General features: G+C 36.2%; 1 protein-coding gene across 1 annotated transcript in view; it reads left to right on the forward strand.

The window, feature by feature from the left end:
- USH2A (usherin) overlaps window positions 1-19,930 on the forward strand; it is a 389,040-nt gene that overhangs the window by 278,124 nt on the left and 90,986 nt on the right. Inside the window, exons 43-48 of the mRNA XM_031595830.2 lie at window positions 763-885; window positions 3,696-3,859; window positions 5,860-6,069; window positions 7,412-7,614; window positions 9,441-9,553; window positions 16,349-16,541. Of these exons, the coding sequence (XP_031451690.2) occupies window positions 763-885; window positions 3,696-3,859; window positions 5,860-6,069; window positions 7,412-7,614; window positions 9,441-9,553; window positions 16,349-16,541 (1,006 nt within the window). The remainder of the gene's footprint in view (window positions 1-762; window positions 886-3,695; window positions 3,860-5,859; window positions 6,070-7,411; window positions 7,615-9,440; window positions 9,554-16,348; window positions 16,542-19,930) is intronic.

The following is a 19,930-nucleotide window of genomic DNA, read 5'->3' on the forward strand; positions in this document are numbered from 1 at the left end:
ATACAGACTTTTTATAAAATATGGGAAAGAGTGAGTGACGCAGAGTGAGTGGAAGAGCGTGGTCTGAAGCAGGCAGTCCTATGGCAAACCTTTTGGAAGATGGCCTTCAGCTGACCTGCTGTTTGGATAACAGACAGGAATACACATTCAGCTACCCATGAAAGCCAGGAATAAAAGTAGTTTGGTCTTTCAAGCTCACATCCTGAATAGCTACTCAAATACAATGTTGTTTTGCTAAGCCCTGTCAGTGGAAAAGTAAACTCACTCTATGCCTGTTTGTCATCTATAATTAACACTGAGATTATTTATGAACACGTTAAACACAAATGCACACTTAAGTAATGTAAAATAGTAATAGCGAGCTTACATATTTCAGTAAATTTGCAAGAGAGACATTTCAATTTCATATTCTGGGACACTCTGTGCATGTCAGATGACACGAGTCAAGTCTGTGCAAGACAGTGTAACTGGACTATTTGGACTTGGACTTTATTTTCATATCATTTCCACAATTTTAAAATCCGTGGATTATTAAATACATTTAGTCTTTCCAATGAAAGTGCTCATTTTTCATTTTCAAAGCAGTTTAAGTAACTAAATGTTTTAAATCATGAAACATTAAATGGAATGTTTATCTCAGAAAGTTTACAGCTGTGAAAACAAAATAATATGTGGCTTTAAAAAAAAAAGATTTTTTTTTTTTTTTTTGTGTAATAACATTAGTTGAGATAATCCTGGTGTTCTGCTTGTCTTTTGTGTTAGATATGAGCTCCTGAGACGTAAAATCCAGCAACCACTTGCATCAAATCCCCCTGAAGATTTAAATCTGTGGCACAATATTTACTCAGGAACTCAGTGGTTTTATGAAGATAAGGGTCTTAGCAGGTGAGATTACAAAAACTATAAAAACAAATGCTGGCATTTTGTATAGTGTATGTTTAATAGTTCAAAGTATTCTTGTGTCTTTATGTAGTGAACATATTAATTATATAATGAAATAGTTTTTGTCATCATCTTTGGTGTTAATCATTCTAATATGTGGAGATTTATTATTACTCGGTCGTTCTTGACTCTTTCATGTATTATATTGCTCTAAAAGTCAAATGAACGTACAAGTCTTGTGAAGTTTTAGCATCCGTGTGCAGTCAAGCCATTTATATTTATATGTACAAATGCTCTAGATGCGTACGTATGTCTAATTTTGGTAAAATCATAGCACATACAGAATGACTGTGAAGTCCTAGTTGGAATACATCTGAAAGGTGGTTTCTGCATTGTTTTTTCTTATGTGTTTAGCTTAATGATTGCCTTCATATCTCTAAGCTTGAGGAAAATATTTATTGCGCTTTGAACAGATGTAATTTAAGGGCAGCTTTGTTGTAGCTTCATCATAGTTAAATGTAGAGTGCAGAAAATGGGGAAAAGGAAGGTGCATTCTATTTCTCAGGATATTACAGACATACTGTGGGGTATAGAACAAGGCATTTGCTCTCATTCAGTCTTTGTTTCCCATCACAGTCTAGGCTAACATCTTAAAAACAAGCAAATGCCCTCTTCAGAAATCCTCACGGAAGGTGCAATACAGATTTTGTTTTGTTTTTTTGCAAGTAAAGTTTTGGTAAAATATTCGTAGGTGTTTTCAGTATGTGTATTTTTTCTGTGCTTGTGTGCTGGCATGATTTATGAGGACTGCATATCAATCTGCTGCCGTCAAATACATGTACATTACTTCTACTTTGATAAAATCTGTCTGGGCATCTCTCCCGAGCATGATGTGAAGCAGCAGAACGTGACCTCTGCTCCTGACTGTTGTTGTATAGACTGAACTGAGCCAAGGGTAAGGCCTCTGGCTTGTCCCTGCCTGCTTACTGTAAGCGTCTGATCATGCATCATGGAGCCATTCTTTAATCCAACCCTGACCACATGTCCATTTCTTTCTTAAATCGTGTTTGAAATTTTCCATAGAATTTTGAGGTTGATTATTAGGAAAAGCAGTGAGGCATTGGAATAGACTGTCCAAGGGGTAGTTGTCACCCTCCCTGGGAATATTCGAGAACCACGTAGATGTGGTGCTGAGGGATATAATTAGTGAGCAGTATTGGTGGTAGGTTGGCAGTTGGACTAGATGAGGTCTTCTTCTTAGAGGTCTTCTCAAACCTTAATGGTTCTGTGATTCTTTGGTTTTAACATAGCTCCTTTCAGCAGTGCTGGAACAAGTTCCCACAGGGTCTCAGTGGCAAAAAGAAGTTTTCGGTTGAAGCAGTTGGCCAGAAAAATGTGCCCAGCCATTGGATACACCTGAACGCTTGTTTTGGAGGGCTTTGCAGCCTAAAGTTGTCTTTCTGCTTTCGGTGGCTCAAGAGGAATATGTGGCTGGAGAAAAGATGTAGAGGGACTCAAGCCTTACTTTTCATGGAAAATCTGAATCTCAGAATTTATTTTCCGTATTTGTATCATGTTTAGAAATGTGTCTTTTTATTATATTCCTGTGTTTTTTTTTATTACATTCCTTCCAGAAGTCTATTTTGGTAGTGGTTACTTCAAATGGCTTTTTCATTTCTAATAGATTAGTGTTCTAATAGTTTTCAGTGTTGAAAATGTGAATCCAAAAACAAATCTGATATTTCCACCCTTAACTTGCAAGACTAGATCCCATGCAGTTGTCCAGGAAAATATCATATGTTCGCAAGTGCTGTGTTCACAGTGTATGTTATCATCTTTTTAAAAAATGCCTATCATTATAAATGGGATCTATTAGTTTCATAATGGGATCCCATTAGTTTCCTCTTCTTAGAGGAACTGTTAAAGTTTAGCACTTTGGAAAATAAGGCTGGATGGTTGCATTATATAGAGTTCTAAAATAAAAGAGTAAAAAAAAAAATTAAAAATCAAAATAAGTATACAATGTTAATGACTTTTAATAGAGAAATCTCCAAATATTGAGTATTTGCAGTTCCTCTATTGTATTCATAGACAGTTCTTCCAGTGATGTAGATTCAGCAAAAATTTGAACAAGATTATCCTGTGTTATTGTGATTACACAGTTTTGCATCAAGCTTCTGATGATGAAAATAATTTTGAGATTATGGAATCTCCCCTAATGTCATTTGAGTTAGAGAATAAATTATGGAGTGATACTCACTTGATTTACTAAATATACATGTAGTATTTAATAAATCTGTATAAGTTCAATATAAACAGTTCCAAAGAAAATTACTTTATTAAGTGGATTTGCATTATGAGGTGCTTTTTTTCATGTTTTTGCAGTGGCAGAGTCCTGACTGCGTGGTGAATCACTTTTACAAATGAGATTCTGCAAGTTAAAATCAATGTGTTTCCCTAAAGAGGAAAAAAGCCTCATTTGATTAAATTCTGATCCAAATTTTGGCAGGATGCCACTACTGTAATTACATATTGAATTGAGCTATAATCTCTCAACACCTCAGAAGCTACAACTATGAAGGAGTGAAATAACGTGCTCTATTCTTGTTACCATGTTAATGGTGCTAAATTATTTCCAAGAATAAGACAGCTCTTACAGAGTCTTCATTGGTGCAAGGCATGCAGCTGCAATTTTCTGAAGAGGGTGGTGGGAAAAAGGAGCAACAAAACTTTGGCGCAGGCAGATGTGTTAAAACAAATGTTTTCTCCATCTGCATTTTTTCTTTCATGTAATTATTTTTAAAATGTCTTAGGTACACAACATACGAGTACAAGCTCATTGTGCACAACGAGGTAGGATATACATCAAGTGAAGAAGTGATAGCTACTACATTAGCAGGATTACCGGAGAAAGGAAGTATCCTCATTGCACGTGCTGTTAATCATACTGCTGTAGAAGTGGAATGGTCAAAACCAAGTAAGTGTGCTTAGTATTTATTCCAGTAACTAGATGTTAACCTGCCATCACTTACATTGGTCTGCTTTGCTCTCATAGGAAACACAGTCCTTGTCTTGATTTATAATGCAGCTAAGTGTCCTTGAAAGGAGAGGGAGGAAAAATGTACACATTTTGCTATTTCTCAGTCATGTTTGTACTTATTACATAGTATTCCTGCAGAAGGAGAATAGTGAAAGCAAAAAAAATTAGTTAATGCAAGCTCATGAGAAATCAATACCGTAGCACCCAAAATTCTATTGTTTTTGTGTTATATTTCATCTCTTTGTATGAAAATCTACATGTACGTTCCTTCGAGATGAGAGGATTCACTTTCTCTCTCCTTTTACTCTGCATCTTAAAATGGATTTAGCCAATTTCTCTAGTTAGTTAGCTAATGCAGCAGTAGGGAATTTCTTCATGACTTACATGCAAATGATTTTATAAGGACTGGGTGGTGAATTGCAACAAATGTATTGTCTTTATTTTATAATTGCGTGCCTGAAGAAAGCATGCTTATAAAAACTGACAAATGTAATAGATCTGAAGCAGCTCACTGAAGTTTCATTACCTTAGTAATCTAAACCTCTGACCTTCTAGATGTAGGTAATGCAATCTGGTTTATTTTCATTCATCCTTTGGATATTTCCTCCATACATATTGGAGAAAATATATGTATGTACATACATTTATACATATATATATATATATGTATAAATATATATATGCATTTGTGAATGCAGACTTTAAACGCCAAGGCAGATCTGTTCGTTACTGGAAAACCTTAGCATATTTTATTACTTCATATGCTACAACAATCGTATTCCCTATTTTGAATGCTCATGTTTTCTTTTTCCATAGTATTAATTTTAAATAATTTTCTTGTTTTCTTTAGAAACTTGGGAATCCTTAATTTGCTGTTCTCTCTTTCTGCATATTCCAAGAGCTTTCTGACATTTTTTTTTTTAATCTGTACCACTTAAAATAAAAATAATCTATTGCTCCATTAAGAATTTCTATGACAAAACTGCATATTACTGAATTTACATGTAAGCTTTTGGCTTTCAACGAATTTCTGGCTTTTAATTCTCTCTAGTTATCTGAGTTCTGTTCAGTGGAACAATATGTCATCTAAAGCAACGTTTCAATGCTCAAAGATTTATCTTGATTCCTGCTGGAAAAGCAGTTGCAGGACAGATAAAATAAGACTATATCTGAGTTGATAAAATGGAGAAGCAAGGATTGTCTGGAATTCTTCCTTATCCACGTTCAGACCAATGGATCTCCTTCCATGTGTCGCTAGAAAATAGTAGTTGTTTCTTCCTTTCACTGAGGAAGCTACTACTGGGTAAAACACTTTAGAAAGAAATAATACTTTTTCTTTTTCTCCCTGTAAATATAATTCTTCCAAAGGTGTGATGAATTTATATGTAGATGCTCTCATGATTGTTATAAAGTAACAGCAGTAATTTCCATTTTTACTGTGACTAAATGGCCACCTGTGTAGAGTTGAGTGTAACGTCTGTTTCCCGTGGCTAAAGCAATGAAACAGGAATGCAGTATTCTGCATGCCAGGAAGGGAAAAAAAAATGATTGTTTCTTGTCTTAAGCTAGTAGCGTAGCACAAGGTTTAACTGTCTGTGTTCTGTCCAGACGAAAGACATTGTTTTGCAGTGGTGAAATGCAAGGTCCATGCACCATTGCTGGCAGCAGGCTTCATCACTTAATTTACTTGACATTTAGAGGAAGAAAGCTTTCCCCATATAGTGATGGGCTGTCAATTATTTTGAGGAATTTGGAAGAGTATTCTGTGCTTACTGGTGTAGGGTGGAGGACATTAAAGCACTTGATGGAATCTTTGCATAATTTTACAGTAAGGAGGTCTGCATAAAATCTGCTTTTGTCTTCAAGATAAACGTTTTTGATGAGAAACTGTCTGACTGAATATTTCTGTTGTTTTCCCAATGTTTTTCCTTTCTCAGCACTACAAGATTTGCAAGGAGATGTTGAATATTATATCCTCTCCTTGAATTCCACTGCTGATGGAAGATCTCTGAGGATTCAGGCTGATGAAAACTATATAGTCATAGGTGATTTGGAGCCCAACACAGAGTATCAAATATTCTTTCAAGTTTTTAACGGAGCCCACAGCATCAGCAGTGAAGTTGTGCACGTGATTACCTCAGATGGAGGTTGGTTAGCAGTGAATGCAGCTTGACTTAAACTCTGAGAATGAAATTGATTGATTTTTGTTAGGGTTGAGATCAGTCATCCTTCCATTATAAAATTTCCGGTATAAGAGGAAAAAGGGCTAAAACGCTAAAATGCTTAAGTGCTGGTTGTCATCATGTGGTAGATCAATATCGGGTCCCACTGAGACAGAAGCAAAAGCTCTAATAGCAGATATTAACCCAGTTTGTTCTCATCTTCTCCTACATACATCTGTGTACACTAGGTTTGGAACTGAGTTCCTATCAATAAATGGTGGAATTTAAAAACAATTAATGTTTTTTTTTAAAAGATTTGCTCTGTGAAGCGATGTGCTTTTGACATGACAGACATATATGGGGGCCTTTCCTGAGTCACCAGAAACTCTAAGTTCACCCTCTGAGAAAATTACTTTGAGTCATTTCTATGCCAGTTAGCAAATGCATGTGTGTTAGGAGGTAGGGATGAGGGGGAAAAAAAGTGAATCTAAAATGTGTTTAGAATGGTCTTTCTAATCTTTTTGCTTTATAAAGTCTCATTATAAACATTATAAAATCATTACCTCAGAAGCAAGTGTTCCAGGTCATTAGTAAAGCCCTTTAAATAAGGATTCCATTTCCTTTCTGATGCCAAAGGTCAGCACCTTTTGTTTATAAAATAGAATCGATCGCAAGGGCAATTTTTCAACTGGTAAAGATGGGTCCTTATGATAAAAAGAGGACTTTGCATAGTTATTTCTGACATGCTTAGATAATTATGTAATTTAACGCTAAGGAAGGTTTGTTTTTTCTTTTTTCTTTTTTTAAATAAATGTTAGACTTCATCATTACCTATAGTAATCAACATTCAAAGCCATTTACATAATGACAATATTGCATATTGCTTCATCTTGCTTCAGCTATAAGGCTGATAACGTCACGTTCCACCAGACATAAAGTATTTTGATCTCAGGTTTTGCTTTAAAAGCAAAATGCTTTGTTTTTCTCTCTTTTGGAAAGATTGGGATTGGGGGAGACATAAAAATAATGTTTATGTGTTGGCACTGCAGATGGGTGAATAATTTATCATCATATCTCACTGGCCACATACCACTGATGATTGACACTATGCTGGTGGTATAAAGCATTTTACCATCAGCTCTCATGGTTTCTAACTGAGAGTATAATAAGCCAATTTACAGAAGACTACAGACTGTGATAACTTCATCAGAGGAAAGCAGATAAGCAGTGAACCCTTTGCTAAACCTAAATACTAATCTGCATTTGGTTAAACAAGTGCTTTTGCAGAGACAGCTGGAGTTTATTCAGTTTCTTCCTTTATTTCTAGAGCCTGAGGGCATGTTCCCTCCAGAGGTTGTCATCATCAACAGTACAGCTGTACGTGTCATCTGGACATCGCCTTCAAACCCGAATGGTGTTGTCACAGAGTACTCTATCTATGTAAACAATAAGCAGTACAAGACTGGAATGAACGAGCCTGGGTCCTTTCTTTTAGCAGATTTGTCTCCATTCACTGTATATGATATACAGGTTAGAAGATCTTTTTTGTGTTACATAGCATACAAGCTGAATTTCATGCATTTCTTTACATACACAGCCATATATTTGCAGTAGTATTTGTGTACATATATATACAAGGCATAAATTTATTTTCAGCATATTTTCAGTCTGTGTACTTTTCTCATAACACATATTTCCATTATTTCTTTTTTCAAACCATCAAAACTCCATTTACTTTCCACTAAATGCTTTGTGCTACAACATTAGCAAAGCCCCAACATATATTACAAAGAAGCAAAGATTCTACTCCTACTCATTAAAAGAAAATTGCAATTGTTTTAGAAACATCAGGCATGCATAATGTATCAGCACAAAGAAGTAATGATATTGTATTTGTCATTCTTTTATCATTTTTTTTCTCCTCATTCTTCTGAGGATGGAGCAGTCTTGATCTCTCAAATCATAGTAGTAGTTCTTATGCTGTTAATAAATACAACATTTTTTTTTTGTTTTCCACTTTATCTTTGTCACTCTAGACAGAAAAAATATGATATGCAGTATAAATACACATATATATATATATTTCTATCCATGAATTGCACTAATGTGTTCAAAAATACAGATTGACATTTAATTGTAATTATTTCTATTTTCTTCAGGAATAGCTTTCATTATATTTTAGGAAGACTTTGTAGTAGCAATGTGTAGTTTGTTCTGAAAAATTTCCATCCAGTTACTACATGCCGTAAATAAACATCACAGGCAGGTGTACTGTAACAGATTTCTACGTTGCAGCCCCTCTGAAACAGCAAACCTCCATCCATGAATACACATATGACTTTTTGAATGCTGCCTGGAAACGCATTTGTCTTTTCTCAATAACAATGCAAATTCAGTGTACTGCTTCACTTCTAGACCCTCTCTATTAATTTACCATGGCCACTTTCTGCCACTTGTGATATTAATTATTATTTCTTTTACACTTTCTTAGTTTTTATAATGGACTTACATTTGAATCAGTGTGATAGGTAATATCCAAATAAGCTATTTTTTGTTGGTTTTTTTTTCTTTTTTTTTTTCTTTTTTTTTTTTTTTTCTTTGGGTTCCTTTTGTTCTGGAAGCAGTATTATCTTGGATACACATGCATCCTCACTGGTAATCTTCCTGCATTCCTGCATTTTTTTTTTTTTTTTCTCTTGTATTTTGAGCAACCTCTGTGTTGCCAATACAGAAACACTGTCACTACCCTTCTCTTGCTCTTTCAGTTTGCTTCTGCTTAGTTTAATTCCAAGAACCGGAAGGAACAAGTTTTAATTTTGGTGAGATATTTAGTAATCAAGTGTATGCTTGCATTTTTATCTGTAGCCTAATTTTCCAACATAGATGTGAAGAAATAGAAGATACTATGGAAAATTATCTTTAATTTTATTTCAGAATGGGTGGTAGGTATAGCAAAATGAAATGGATTAGTAAGAACCAAAATCAAACCATACCGGCTTATTGTCTTCCTATTCCATTACAGATAGAGATTTTTTTTCAATGTTATTTATGAGATTTCTGCTCATATATACACAATAACAAATTCACTGCAACACTATTAGTGATAATTTAATAGAGAATAGCAGTAGAGTTCAGAGGTCTGCATGTTTTTTTTTCCAAATGGGGTGGGAAAATGTGATAAAGCACAGTATACTTCTGATAGTTCCACTTATCTCAAAGTTGCTGTATTTTCTTGGCTCTATGGAATTTTAAGTAGAAAATAAGAAAATTTGGAGTGACAAAAGAAATCTGAATGATTGGCAGAGTTAAATAATTTCTGCAGCTGAGTAATTGAAACTCGTGTTCTTCTTCATCAGATTGAAGCCTGCACTATCTACGCTTGTGTGAGAAGCAATGGGACTCAGATTACAACTGTGGAAGATGAGCCAAAACAGCTGTCAGCCCCCGTTATTCATGTAATTGGCTCAAGGTACTGTGCTAAGAGTAGTCTGCATATATCAGAGCAATTTGTGCCTGGAATGAGGTCCAGAATGGGGACCAATCTCTCAGTTGAATAAGGCACATTAAAAAAATAACAGTCCACCCATGGTTTTAATTTTTGGTATCAGAGTTTTTGGCCAAATGAGCAGCTGGAGAGATCTCCCCCTTGGTTGGTTGTGCGTAGCCGTTTGGGTATCACTGTGCTGGGATAATAAATAAGACATAAGTAGAAGTAGTTAAAAGAAGAAGTGTAGGGGAATGAAAATTATCACATTTTGCTGTCAGTTAGGAAGAGGAAGATTAATGCTCTGGGAGCAATGCGATGCTGATAATGGAAACTTAGAGTAATTGTGGGTAAAAAGAAGTCACCCATCACAACAGTAAAAATTAGTAAGCTATCTTAAATGGCATACACATCTGTGTCTCCTTGAACCATTGTTTGCAGTCTGCATATACACTGAATCTACAGGCTGGGGCAAACTTATTAACTGTAAAAGGAGTAACAGTTTTGCAATATTTAGGAGATGCCAACTAGTAACGTATACAGTGATTCTATGGGAGTTAATATCTTCCAAAGTCAGACTAAAACAAGGCTCGATAGCACATTGTTCAGTATTACCTGAACAATAAAACAGTTAACCTCCTGCGTGTATTTTATCGTTCCTGTGATTTTATTACACTTCTAGTGGAGTAACATAATAACTCATAAGCCCTGTTAGTTTTGTAGAAACAACAACAAACAAACAAACAAACATACAAACAAGTAGTTTTTTTGTAAATAACAGAAATCTAACAACTGAGCCTTCTGAAATGGCCAGCAGAATGGATTTGCTCCTCCAGGCTCTTAAAGACTTAGTTTGCTGTTTATCATTTCTACATTTTGTTTGAATTCAGCATTTGTCTTTGTATATGGGTGAAATTAAGCTTGCTATTTTTCTGTCACATATACAGATATAGTCAAAGCTTGTTTGATGATAAGGACTCAATTCAGGATCCCATCTTTTGCCCTTGGCTTTAACTTATGTATGCCTTTGTCTGTATTGTCTGTACTGCAAACACTTATGCATGTTTCTGCTATTATATATAAACTAAATATGTCATAACACATGAATGCAAAAGGATCAAAAATGCCTTCCTACTTTATAATCTGCTCAGCCAGAAGCAGGCTCTGTTTCTACACTGCCTTTTCCTACATGTCATATTATCATCAGCTGTTCTTATATCCCAAAAGAATACTAACTACTGATCGATTGCCCGGACATGTCTGGCCGTGGCCTACACGTGCCCTGAGTAGTTCATTTATTTGCCACGGTGGATTTGCTAGAGTGGAATTTAATCAATAGCTAATTCATTAATTCTGGTCCTCGAGTATGTAAGGATTGTGCAGTATAAAAATGACTGTCTGGCTTCAGCTTTGATTGAAATATGACAAACACTACAGCTGACAGCTTCAGCAGGTGCTAGGCTGAATATGAATTTTGCTTATTTATCCTCCATAAAAGAGAAAGGTTGGAGAAAAAAACAGTTTGTGTAGACAAGAGAACATTTTAATGTCATCAGACAGAGAAAAAAAAGCATTTCTACAGTATAGACTCATGGGATAACTGAGATACAATACAGATCATGCAGTTTATCGTCTTTAATTGGAACCATGGCTTTTTTTTCCTCTTCTGAATCAGTTTGGGGGGCTGTATTATTGATGAGAATGCTGTAGGATAATGTCTTTGTAGCATTTGCAAATAATTGTTTTAAAATTTGCCTCAAGGTGCTGCATGACATAAATTATAATTTCAGCCACCAACTTCTTAGAAGTCTCTGGTAGCAGCTCCATCCAGACTGCTCTAATGAAGGTTATACCACCAAAGCCATTATAAATATCTTGCTTTTCCACCCTTTGCAGTTAATAACTCAGCTTCAGGCTGAAACTTGGCACAAAAGGTCACAGTCCTGGAATGGTTATTTTATAATGCCAAACTTCAAATAGAAAACAGTATGGAACCCAGTCCTGAAGTCATATTCTAGTTTTTTTTTTTTTATCTTCTCTTAGTTATGGTATTTTGGGCTAGAAGGTTGTGGAGGAGTGGTGCTGACTGTCTTTAGATAGGTAGAAGTTGCATAGAAATTGAGTGTATGTTGTTTTGAGTTAGGACTTCAGGGTTTGTCTCTGTAGACAAGCAGTACATTTTATTGCTTAGATTAGAAAGTTCTCTGTCTACTCCCTACCTGTGGATGTTGACTTTAAAATTTTGTAGTGGATTAAGTACTTATCATGTGTTGAAAAACAGTTCATTTTGCATTAAAATACTCCTTTCTCTTCCTGTTTGTAATCATACAGACGTAGAGTGGCTTGGGTTGGAAGGGACCTCAAAGCCACCCAGCCCTACGCCCAGCCGTGAGTAGGGCTTTCACCTATGAGCTCAAACTATTCAGGGCTCCATCCAACCTGGTCTTAAGAGCTTCCAGGGATGGGGCATCACAGCTTCTCTGGGCAATCTGTGCCAGTGCTTCATCGCCCTCTGAGTAAAGAATTTCTATCTAAAATCTAACCAAAAAGGGGATGCTTCTTTCTTTCCTAATCCTGGTACATAGTGGCAGACTAGTTCCTTTCACAAAAGTGAAAAACCCTCGCAGGAATTCTGTTCAGTGCTTAGTTCAGAGGTTGATACTTTGATAATACTACATGGGATAAAAAGGAAAATCCTTCAGAGCTTTAGATAAGAAAAGAGAGCCCATTATGCATCCTTGAGGAACCCTGGTCAGGGTGCAATAGAATGCTCAAATAAGGCTACTGAAAAGAGCTAGGTGAATTCTTCACTGTTGGTATTCATTATTGTGGAACTTAGGAAAGTATCCATATCAGAAGCTGTTCATGGGTAAATGAGATAAAAAAAAAAAAAAATTGTCTCAAATTAATATGTTAGTAAGAAAGGCTTCAGAAGAAAACTGTAATATATTGTTGGGATAATGATATTGGCTCAGGAGTTCTAGGGGAGCTCATATATGAAAGTGCTGAACTACTGTGCTTTGCAAAATGTCTTTCAAATCAGTCTTGCTACTGGTGGAATGAAGATGACTATGTAGTGCAGATTCCTCCAAGAGGATTTGGGGAACTAAAACCAATATGTCTGATTTTCCATACTTGGAGAACTTGTGGAAATATTGTAAACTTGTAAAATAAGGAATTAATAGCTACATGAATATCCTGGGGAAGATTGTTTTGGAGCCACATCCAGTCATGAAATGATAAGATGACAGAGAAAACACAAAGTCAGGGCTCTGAAGTATGCTTTGATTAATACCACTTTGCTGAAAGTGTTCAAAGCAGTGTTTCTTGTGGAGGAAACCTGATTACTCTCTCTACATTGTTAATAGGAAAAACAAGACACAGGAAGATTTGCCAAAGCAGTTTTTAATATCAATAGAAGTGCAAAGCTGTTCGTCAGACTTTCTCTACTGTGTAATATTGCTTCTCTGATAACGTCAGCACTGAAATTCATGCTACAAGAAATAGTTAACTACTTTGCAGTAAAGATGAAATGATTGTGTAGTATGTGTGAACTCATGATGAGGAGAGTATTTGATCCATAGGTCATTAATAATAGCAGTGCTCCCTGTCTTAATAATGTTGAACGAATCTTGTGTTTCTTTTGTGGGTTGGAAGGGATATTAAAGCCCACCGAGCCTCAACCCCCTGCCATGTCCATGGACACCACTCTCCAACTCAGGCTGCCCAAGGCCCCATCCAACCTGACCTTGAGCACTTCCAGGGATGGGGCACCACAGCTCCACCACCAGCTACTCTGGGCAGCCTTGGCACCTTCGTTGTAAAGGATTTCCTTATATCAGTTCTAAACCTACCCTCTTTTGGTTTAAAACTGTTACCCCTTGTCCTGCCCATTTATCAAAAGGTATTTTGAAATGTAAAGCGAAACTCTGAAATACGAATATTTTTCATGGTTTTATACATACATACACACACTCTCATAAGTGTCAGACTGGATCCTCTTCACATGTTTTCAGTTTGGTCTGTTGAACCAAAAGCAAATAAAACTTTGTGGGTCAGTTTGAAATTGTTCTTTATCTTCTAAAACTGCTGTAGCATCTCATCAGCATTGTAGGCTGAAACAGCTCTTGTGTGAATCGAGTTCAGCTGTATTTTCTGTGGGCTGAATACACGGTACAGTGAGTTGCACACTGAAGTTGCCCGTCATGTCCCAGACAGCCTGCACCTGCTTGAGAAGGTTCTCAGTTCAGGCTGGGGTATTTCTTCTGACAGCATATGTCAAAAAGTTGAAATTAATTCATTCATTTCACTTCCATGAAAACCTTGATGATTTTTTTTTAGCTGCACCATAGATTGTTCTTGTTCTTCAAAACCACCTCAATTTGTCATGGGTGGTGAACATCAGGAGAAGTGGATGTAACTGAGAGGGGTTTACCTGTCTTGTGAGAACATGCCTTTGTGGCTTTGTTGAAAGGTCATATTGGGTTTTACCCTTTCAATCACACTGTGCAATGAACTCCTGTGTCAGGCAGCTGTAGTTTTGTATGATTCTAAGATGTGCCCACACCAAATGTGCATCTATGAATTGAATAAAGTGATTGTTAAATGAAGAAATATATGTTGAACTCTGCAGAAAAGGTAAAATATTAAAATCTTCGTATGAATTCTTGGATCTGGTTTGAAATTTTTTAGAGACTTGAAAACTGCAAAAACTGGCATGATGCTGCTTATGATACTCTCAAGGGTCTGAATGAACCTGCAGAAAGCAGATAATTCAAAGGTATAACTGGAAATACTCGCTTTGCTTCTGTGATCTGTGCTGCACAAAGACCAGCAGAGAGCTACAGTGGCATTTATAAAGGTTGAAGCACTTCTCTACTTTACCCTTTTTTTTTTTTTTAGTTTTTCTCAGTTTTTTACAACATATTTTCTTGCTTTCATGTTTTTAAGTTAAATCTTATAACATTTAAATGTAAACATTTCAGCATGTGTGCACACATGCAAGTGCGTGTTCATGTCCCTGTGTTAGAATCATAGATCATTTGAGTTGGTAGGGACCCTTAAGGGCCATCCAGTCCATCTCCCCTGCACTGAACAGGGACACCTACAGCAGATCAGGTTGCTCAGCACTCCCCCCCCCAGCCTGACCTTGAGTGTCTCCAAGGATGAGGCATCCACCACTTCTCTGGGCAACCTGTGCCAGTGCCTCACCACCCTGATTGTAAAAAACTTCTTCCTCATATCCAGTCTAAATCTGCTTTCTTAATGAACACAAACCAACCACTTACGGAATACAGAATTAAATCTGTGGTTCAGATCAAAATCCTGGAGTGAAAATGATGTCTCTGCAAGCTACCTTTGAAGTAATTCTTTCACAGGTGACATTAATTCATGTTCTCAAAGTCTTGTTGCAACGTGTATTCTTCTGTTTATATCTTACAGAAGTGAAGTAATAGTTCAGTTCTTTTTATTCTGTTAAGATGTTAACATTTATCTCAGCAGCTGATGTTTTGTGGTAATATTTTCACTTCAAATTAATGCTAATTTATCATGTTTCTGGCACTCAGACAGTGTCTGTGTTACTGGGACATGGAGAATAAAAAGAGATATTTGGAGCCTGAGTATATACTGTACAGTGTTAGCAGTCCACCTATTGATCTACATGTAGCATTGGAATCTCTTCCTCTCTAGCCAAAGAAAAAAGTCATAGTGAATGAAATTCCTGTTTTATGCAACAATCCAGATTATGCCAGAAATGATTTTTTTCATTTGAAATATCTGTGTACAATGTGTACATTATAAAAGACAGAGAAAAAAATGTGTTTTAAATGTCCTTTTTGAGACATATATCGTAATATTAAATGAGATTTTGGAGCTAACACCTGGACATTTTCAGTAATGATAAGCCTACAACAGCTCAACAGGATTCTTCCCTTACTTTCCTTAAATTGATGATGGCTTGATATCAAACTTGAAAACAAGAATGGGATTTTTACAGTCTTCTGTGGGCAGCTGCAGACCTACTTTTCTTCTCATAGTCAGAATTCTTGAGTTTTAGTTGTTATAAACACTTTTTTTTACTTTTAATTGTGTCAATTAAAATATTTAAGCACAGAAGAAGAGAACTGCTGTTTAGTGATGTTGTGATTAATTCTTTCTTTATGTGTTAAAGCTTCAGAGCAACACTAGTTTTTTCCTTTTTTTTCCTTTTTTTTCCTTTTTTTTTTTTTTTTTTGAGTAGTGAAAAGGCAAATTGAGTGCAAATCTCTTCTTAATGGTAACTGACCAGCTGCACTGGTTATAGTTCATAGCCTAGGGGTGGTCTTCAGTTTCTCAGCTGCCTGTCCCACCAGGGATGGAATGGTTACTCCAGCCTTGACAACAGTTCATATACACAACTGTTCATGCTAGAGCACCAAGAAAGCATGATGAATTCTTTCTTTTACCAGTTAACTGAAATGGTTAGAATGCTAGGAAGAGTTTATTATACACGTTTTCAGAAGCATGAAAGGAATGTGTTTTAAATAGCCACTTTTAAAGGCCTTGGTTGCGTGAGCAGTTAATTTTCCTTGAGTTTTGACAAGTATTGATGCTTTTGCACCTTTTGGATATTAAAGAAGGTGTGAAATGTATCTGCACCATCCAGATGAATGTTTTGGATATTTAAAATATTTCATTCTATGTGAAATAGTATAAATTGGAACTGCAAAATGCTAAGTATCTGCAGAAACATAAATACTTGAAATAATTTAACATATGCTAATTTTCTGCTTTTCACAGATCTCTTCAAATCAACTGGGTTTCGCCCGGACAGCCAAATGGCATTATCCTAGGATATGAAGTCTTACGTAAAGCATTTAAGAGGTGTACTTCAGTAGCAAGGAGCAGCAGAAATACTGGAATGTGCATTCCTCTTGAATGTAAGAAGCATGAAAATGTCTGTGGAGAAGTGTGTTACCATCCAGAGATGAAGGTACATGTATATTTTTAAGTTAGCGATATATGGAAGAATTATGCTTTTAGAAACAAGTGTGTAAGCCTCCCTAGCTATCACAAGAAGAGGAGTGGAGGATTCTGTTTCTTCTAACACTGTAAAAAAGAAACTCTGATACATGTCTTGAAATGTGTTTAAAATCATATGTGGATGTTTGAGCTTAGTATGGGGATATGTGTAAATGTTTCTGGCAGAATTATGTCAGACATCTGAGGACAAGTGATTCTGTTGTCTGTGATTGCTTACTTTGTTTCTTCTTTCGAAAGACATGAACAGATTAACATTTCTGAAAGTCTTAGGTTGAAGCTGCAGTTTGAAGCAACGGTATAATTTTGAAGCAAATCCACTGCTCATTAGTTTAATGTCACAATGGCTTTAATATATATGAACTAAACTTTTTGCAGAGGAAACCAAGCCAGACTGTGTGCTTTAGAAATATTTCAAATGTACCCCACTGCTGGATGGAGACATTGTGTTTCCATCCAGTCCTGTGGACCGCCTCACTCCACAAAGATGCATCCATAGTTTCTTCCCTTCAGAAAGTTTTGATTAATGTGTATAATGCAGGCATTCATCCTAAGGAGTGAGATTCTATCTAATACCAAGTAAGTCTCACAAACAATCTGAGGAATCTCTCTATTAAACTCCTGGATATACTGCTTTCATCCCACTATGCTAAATTACACAGTAGGCATATGCATATACAGAATTTGTTATATATTTTTGCATCTTGCTTGGAACAGTCAGAATCAATAAGGTTGGAAATGACATCCGAGATCACCAAGTCCAACCACCAACCCATCCCCACCATGCCCATTAACCATGTCCCTCAGTACCACATCTCCCTGATTCTTGAACACCTCCAGGGACAGTGATTCCACTACTTCCCTGGGCAGCCTGTGCCAGTGCCTTGCCACTCTTCTGAGAAGATTTTCCTCAACTTTACACCAAAGACCACATGCTACAAATTGCTACAGGAGATCCTTTGTCAGTCCAAGTAGTCAGGTATTGTGGGGCACGTGATGGTACTTAGTACAAATCTTTTATCACACTGGATCACATAAAGGCCATAGGGGAATTTCTAGGTGCATGCAGAATTTCAAAAACACCAGTAAAAGTATATTCTCTGTATGTGAGGAATCATTTCTCAAACCCTGCGTGGCAAATAGCGGTCATTAAAATTGTTTCTTTTGTTGTTTCCCTCCCAATCCCCTACCCCCCACAAATTCTTCCTTGGCTGAATGACTAGATTCTCCTATTCAGAAAATCTATTTAGATTCAGCTACAAGTGGGTGGTTATTACATGACAATGATGAGCAGCCCCAAATGAGATCCATTGTGATTTGTCAGATGTATTTTTAAATTATGGCTATTTGCAGGTTAATCTTCATATTAGTTCCTGTTTAGGAGTAGGATCAATAGCATAGCAGAAGTCTGTAATGGTTTTTATTGACAAATGAGGGAGAAATCTCTTAGTTTGAAAGTAAGATTTAATGTAATGAAATAGTGTCCCTATTTGTCAAAAGCATCATCACATGCTCTGTGACTAAGGCAAACGATATGTATTCACAAGATTCCCTGTCAGACAAGACAGTAATTAAGGAAGTGAGTTATCTGGGGGTTCAAATCAAAATATAAATTATCCCAGCCAACACAGCCTTAGCTTTTGCATTCCCTTGAAAGCAATACTATAGTAAATATATGTATTTCTTAAACCTTGCAAGAAAATTATAGGAAGTTTTTTGTTCTAAATGGTGGATTTACTTATTTCATGCTTTCAGCTTAGTAGACATTTTAATAGATCTTTTAGCATATGTATGAGTAAAATTAGATTAATTTTAAGTCATCTTCTGCATTTTTACTTTTTGAATAATTTTGTAAATTTATGATAACTTTGAGTCATCGGGAGTGTCAGTTTATTATTATAGGTTCCCAACTTTCAATTTTTTTCTAATGATAGTACATTGTTTATGATGATGGTTTCTGTATACCTGAACATGTCACTAGCTTTAACTGTGCCATGATGCAATGGAATATTGCTCAATTCACAGAATTGTAAGGAAGTAGAAAGAGACATTTATTTGTTCCTTGCAGTAGTCAGAGATGGGAGTGGTTGGGGGGATTTATGAATGGGTGCTAATAGTTTAGGTAGAAAACGCATAATAAACGACTGGTAGATACTGAGGAAACTGAAGCACTCTTTTTTTTTTTTGTAATTTTTGTGAGTGAAGAGTGAAACTCCCCACCTAATACTTTGTCTAGTTTGCTCTGTGTACCATCAGTGATCTAAAATGTCTGTAACAGGGGTATCTATAGAGCTTTAGAAATGTCCCTTTCTTCCTTACACTAGTCTGGGATAGGGATAGCGTTACAGCTTATGTAGCAGCTCTCTCATACTTTTACTGGATTCACTGTCACTCTAAACCAGTTACAGTGCTGAAGTATTTTATGCTACTATGTGTTATCTTTAGATTCAACAGTGTACTGGATAGCAGTATAGAAAAGCAATGCTGACCAGTGTGCACTTGTTTGGAAAAGAAAGCCTCTTACCACAATGCCAGATGCTATTTGGCATCCATTAATGATACAGCGAAGTGTGAAGGATGGCACTTAAAGTGATGTTTGGATTCAGAACAAGGAAGAAGCATTTTTGTTTGACAAAAAAAAAAAAAAGAAAAAAGAAAGAAAAAAATGATTCTGATCTCAGTCCCCAGTTCTTTTGAAAATAAAACAAAACTCTTGATGCGATTACTTGCATGTTCAAGTTTCCTTGCAGGTGTGCAAAAAACTCTGTAGGCAAAATGAAGCCACCTCAGCATAGTCTATTGAAAGTTAAGAATCAAATATATTAAAAGCTTATCAGAGAGGGAAATATTTAAGAATACAATACTGCATCTCTCTAGATAAGAGGGTGCTGTACTAGTATTTCTTTATTTTGCTCTTATTTGTATACAGCTAAGGAAACAAGCCATATATATATGTATGTGTGTGTGTATATATATATATAAATAATTTGAAGACGTCTTGGATTATTTTTTTCCTGATTTTTCCTTATGGATTTGTCACATCTGCTTGCTATTACAATACACTGAAGAAAAGGAGTGATTTTTTTTTTTTTTTTATCACTTCTTGTCTAATTAAGAGATCTCAAAAATACAATCCCAACTACCTGTACAAATCCAAGTTTTTCAGTAAGGGGGAGACAAAAGTGTGTTCTCACCATCCAGCAAAGCAGGATGCAGAGACTCTTCAGCTAACATTGGCTGAATTAGGTACAGCTAAGGAGCATGGTGACATCAGAAAGGCAACACTAATCAGCTGGACAAAGGGTTGTACTAGCATGTGTGTGCCCTGGTTAGGATCCAAGC

Source organism: Phasianus colchicus, chromosome 2, assembly GCF_987193195.1.
Source record: "Phasianus colchicus chromosome 2, bPhaCol1.hap1.1, whole genome shotgun sequence".
NCBI lineage: Eukaryota > Metazoa > Chordata > Aves > Galliformes > Phasianidae > Phasianus > Phasianus colchicus.